The 5,000-nt window shown below is 49.2% G+C and overlaps 2 protein-coding genes across 2 annotated transcripts in view; one reads left to right on the top strand and one right to left on the bottom strand.

Annotated features, from left to right (window-relative positions):
* The window catches only part of plekha8 (pleckstrin homology domain containing, family A (phosphoinositide binding specific) member 8), a 28,931-nt gene extending 24,426 nt beyond the window's left edge, over positions 1 to 4,505 (bottom strand). The window contains exons 1-3 of the mRNA XM_062538064.1: positions 4,204 to 4,505; positions 1,676 to 1,792; positions 263 to 418 (exon numbers count right to left, since the gene is read on the bottom strand). Of these exons, the coding sequence (XP_062394048.1) occupies positions 263 to 418; positions 1,676 to 1,792; positions 4,204 to 4,243 (313 nt within the window). The 5' untranslated portion in view covers positions 4,244 to 4,505. The remainder of the gene's footprint in view (positions 1 to 262; positions 419 to 1,675; positions 1,793 to 4,203) is intronic.
* Positions 4,506 to 4,630: 125 nt separating this feature from the next.
* The window catches only part of fkbp14 (FKBP prolyl isomerase 14), a 5,487-nt gene continuing 5,117 nt past the window's right edge, over positions 4,631 to 5,000 (top strand). The window contains exon 1 of the mRNA XM_062538062.1: positions 4,631 to 4,982. Within this exon, the coding sequence (XP_062394046.1) occupies positions 4,786 to 4,982 (197 nt within the window). The 5' untranslated portion in view covers positions 4,631 to 4,785. The remainder of the gene's footprint in view (positions 4,983 to 5,000) is intronic.

The following is a 5,000-nucleotide window of genomic DNA, read 5'->3' as shown; positions in this document are numbered from 1 at the left end:
CCCAGTGTGTGTGTGTGTGTGTGTGTGTGTGTGTGTGTGTGTGTGTGTACCCTTCTCTCTCCTGGTGCGGTGGTCAGTAAGGCAGGCCTTGGCGGTGCCCAGTGTGTGTGTGTGTGTGTGTGTGTGTGTGTGTGTGTGTGTGTACCCTTCTCTCTCCTGGTGCGGTGGTCAGTAAGGCAGGCCTTGGCCGTGCCCAGTGTGTGTGTGTGTGTGTGTGTGTGTGTGTGTGTGTGTGTGTGTGTGTGTGTGTGTGTGTGTGTACCCTTCTCTCTCCTGGTGCGGTGGTCAGTAAGGCAGGCCTTGGCCGTGCCCAGGGCTCTGAGCCACTGCTGTCTCTCGGCCGCGTTGATGGCACGCAGGTAGAAGTACTGCTCCCCTGGGATGGTCAGGTCCACACGCGTGAAGTCCGACGGGTGCACTGGACACACACACACACACACACACACACACACACACACACACACACACACACACACACACACACACACACACACACACACACACACACACACACACACACACACACACACACACACACACACACACACACACAGAGAGAGTGGAGCTTGAAGCAGAGTTGGGATCTCATTGGATGTTCTCTGAGACAGATGCATGCATAGAAGACCTTTAATCTGACACAGGAACAGGACATCACTGATATAGGGGGCGGGGTCTCACTGGAACACTGATATAGGGGGCGTGGTCTCGCTGGATCACTGATATAGGGGGCGTGGTCTCGCTGGATCACTGATATGGGGGGCGTGGTCTCACTGGAACACTGATATAGGGGGCGTGGTCTCGCTGGATCACTCATATAGGGGGCGGGGTCTCACTGGGTCACTGATAGAGGGGGCGGGGTCTCGCTGGATCACTGATAGGACTCACAGCACTGCCACATCATCAGTGGCTAACGTGTGTGTTGTGTGTGTGTGTTGTGTGTGTGTGTGTTGTACGTGTTTGTCATGCTCCCACTCAGAGTTCTTATGTGAGTCTGGGATGAGCACAGAGGAGCACCACCAGTTCATGTGACCATGAGTCTGAGTGTGTGTGTGAGTGTGTGTGTGTGTGTGTGTGTGTGTGTGTCTGAGTCAGAGTCTGCACCGTTATCAGTTCCCCAGCAGTGTCCTACACTAGCAGCAGTTACAACACTCATCAGTGATCCTGAGTGAAAGACAGTGAGAGAGAGTGAGAGAGAGAGAGAGAGAGAAAGTGTGAGTGAGAGAGAGTGTGAGAGAGAGAGAGAGAGAAAGTGTGAGTGAGAGAGAGGGAGAGAGAGAGAGCGAGAGAGGGAGAGTGAGAGAGGGAGAGAGAGAGGGAGAGAGAAAGTGTGAGTGAAAGTGAGAGTGAGAGTGAGAGAGAGAGTGAGAGAGGGAGAGTGAGAGAGAGAGAGAGAGGGAGAGTGAGAGAGAGAGAGAGGGAGAGAAAGTGTGAGTGAAAGTGAGAGGGAGAGAGAGAGAGAGTGTGAGTGTGAGTGAGAGTGTGAGAGTGAGAGAGAGAGAGAGAGTGAGAGAGAGTGTGAGAGAGAGGGAGAGAGAGTGAGAGTGAGAGAGAAAGTGTGAGTGAGAGAGAGTGTGAGAGTGAGAGAGAGAGAGAGAGAGAGGGAGAGAGAGCGAGAGAGAGAGAGAGTGTGAGAGAGAGAGAGAGAGGGAGAGAGAGCGGGAGCGCTGGGCGGTACCTTGGATCTCACAGACGGAGATCTTGATGCTGCCCTTGCAGCCCTTCCAGGCCTCCTCCTGGGAGTCGTAGTAGGAGAGCGTGCCCCCCTCCAGCACAAACCAGCGCGGCTGCCATCCTGCACACACACACACACACACACACACACACACACTTACTATACACGCTTACACTCAACATATGTGTGTGTGTGTGTGTGGGAGTCGTAGTAGGAGAGCGTGCCCCCCTCCAGCACGAACCACCGCGGCTGCCATCCTGCACACACACACACACACACACACACACACACACACACACACACTTACTATACACGCTTACTATACACTCTTACACTCAACATGTGTGTGTGTGTGTGTGTGTGTGTGTGTGTGTGTGTGTGCAGCTCACCCTTCTCTCTCTGGGTGCGGTTGTCCATAAGGTATATATATATATGTGTGTGTGTGTGTGTGTGTGTGTGTGGGGGGGGGGGGGGCAAATAATGCAGCCAGTACCGGTTCTTCAGAGCGATGCCATAGAAGAACCTTTTTCAGTGCTTCAAAGAACCCCCGAGGCAACATTTAGGTGGGGATCACATTAGCCAGCGGCAAGCGGCAGGTTTCCTATTGTTCTCTATGGTTCGGCAGCGGAATGGTGACAACGCTGGCGTAACGCTAGCGTTGGGCAAACTGTGAGTTGAACTTTGAAGCGCAAACGCTCGGCTCGTCACAATCAGTTTTGGAATGTTTAGGTATTTTAACTAATCAGATTCGTCTAAGGACGTAGCAACAAATATTGAACTTAGTAACGAGATAGAATGTTTTGGATTATTATTATGGTCTGAGCGTTGCGTTACGCTTGCCGCTGCCGCTTGCCGCCAGCTAATGTGATCCCTGCCTTAATAAGTGGCGTTTTAAGTGGCACAATAGGCCCATTATGACCTGAGGCTCTGAAGAACCATTTCCAATGTGAAGAACCCTTCGCCTGATGCAATGGTTCAACACAGAGTTCAGACTCTCCATGGAGCCATCCAGAGATTTAAAGAACCATTTCAGCACCTTCATCGTATAGCGTGTATAAGACATATATAAGGCTGGGAACAGGTTCAAGGCTCAAGAGGACAGAGTGGATAGACATGTATTGATCCTTTTGGAAATTCTTCTTGCATAACACAGCTCGTCAGATAGACACACAACACACACCAAGCCCTCCCCCACCCCCACACACAAACACACACCAAGCCCTCCCACACCCCCACTCACAACACACACCAAGCCCCCCACCCCCCCACCCCCACACAACACACACCAAGCCCTGATGGCAGCAGCTCCCAGGGGAAGTAGCCTGTGAGCGCTGATGGCTAATGGCTAATGGCTAGTGCTTTCCCCGCCACCCTGGATTCCAGGATTGTGGTCAGAGATGTTAACCCATGTCCAGCAATCTTGAGTGGCAACACATCATTTGGTGGAACATCGTGTTGTTACTCTCTCAGGTCCATTATTTCACATGACTACATGTGAGGACTGAGGTGTGACATGAGAACATGGGAAATGGCCTCAACTGGCCGAGGTCATGCCCCTCTGTGGTGTCCCAGTAGTCGAGTAAGCCCGCCTAACTTGTTCTAATGCATATGTAACAGTAATAACACCTGTTATACACCCTGCTGTTAACATACTGGGCCAGTGACATTCTGCAGAGGAGCTTGACCCAGATTTGGGAGAGCCAAGCAGGATTTGGGGGTTTTAGTTTTGGAGATCTACAGAAACTAGAACAACAGGATGGGTGGGTACAGAAACTAATTTCCAAATGTGTGAACTGTGAAGTCTATTGCGTTGAGCTTGTCCAGCCGGTATAGTCATCACTGAATCTGCATCATTTTAATGTTGTCACAGCTGTAACTTAATACCAGCACGAACACCGCAGTCCTACCCACAACTTTATGACCTTTTATGATAACGTTACGGCTGACTTGCGGTCAGCAGACTGTATTCGATGTCACTGATTTAGCCACACTAGGCGTTATACAACTGCATAGAAATAGCCGAAATCGTTACATCTGTCATCGACAAACGTTGTGACAAATGTTGGCTGTCGTTTAACTAAAGTTAAATCAGGTTAACGTCACATTACTGAGACATATTGGCAAACTAAATATGGATAACGTTAACACAACCAGAGAATTTCACAATCTGTAGTAAACAGCCTATAAACAGAGATGCTAACGTTACCGGGTTAATGTTAACTTAACTGGCTAACGTTAAGGGTTTAAAGATGCTACCCAGTTGCAGACTACTACGCTACTGTAAGAACTAGATGGCCAGGGATGCGAAGAGACAACGTGTCCAATAGTGTGGCTTAACTCGAGCTGCTTTACTTAGGAACACCTAAGATAGATATCTAGAAAGCTAGCTGAATTAGCTGGTCTAGATTAACTTGTTAGCTTGTTCTTAGCTACACTGATTCTTGGCTAGCTAACGAGCTATAGGCTGCTAAATGTAAACATTCGATGAAACACGACGTTTGTCAGTAACCATATTCAGAAAAGCAACATACCACTGATGTAGTTCGTCCACTTATAAAGTACTCCCTCCATATTTTCTTGATTTCGTAGTTGGTCACATAGTAGCCTACATCGGCATGAAATGACTTTTGAGGAGCTCACTGTAATTCCAACGTAGATTCGCCGACCGTAGTAGTTACCAAGCTTATGCCATGTGAACAACTGGCTGGAAATGCGTAAAATGTACGTGAATTCCGTTCCATGTGATCAAACGTAAGCCATCCCGTAGTCTGTGACAGCACTTGGAATTCGCAACTCAAATCCTTCGCTTCTCCATTCACACCAACGCCTTGAATGTTCGTAGCCGGGGGCGACAGCCAGGGCGGGCCTTCAACATCACAAAAGATGAGCTCCAATCAGCTGCGACTAGTCATGATACAAGGCGTTCCTTTTAATGCAGCAAACCAATAGCAAGACGGTGGGTGGTTACGGACGGAAGGAAAGCTTGGGCTGTTGGCACTAGTGCTGGAATGCTAGAAAACTTGCATGCCACGTCGTCTGCGTTATCGCCACTAGTTAACGGGACTTTGGTGCGTTCTGTTTTAGCTTAGAATAAACAGCACTCAGAGGCGAATATGTTGCCATTTCTTTTCAGTTTCCTTTTACTTTTCGTCCACTTAAATGTGGACTGTGCAAAACTTCCGGAACCAGAGGTGAAGATAGAAGTTATGTCCAAGCCTTTCCTCTGTCACCGAAAGTCCAAGTATGGAGACATTCTTCTGGTGCACTACGAGGGATTTCTGGAGAGCAACGGCACCATGTTCCATTCTAGGTAATAATACATCTGCAT

The sequence above is a fragment of the Sardina pilchardus genome, chromosome 6 (assembly GCF_963854185.1).
Source record: "Sardina pilchardus chromosome 6, fSarPil1.1, whole genome shotgun sequence".
Lineage (NCBI taxonomy): Eukaryota > Metazoa > Chordata > Actinopteri > Clupeiformes > Clupeidae > Sardina > Sardina pilchardus.
This window is presented reverse-complemented; position numbering and strand designations above follow the sequence as displayed.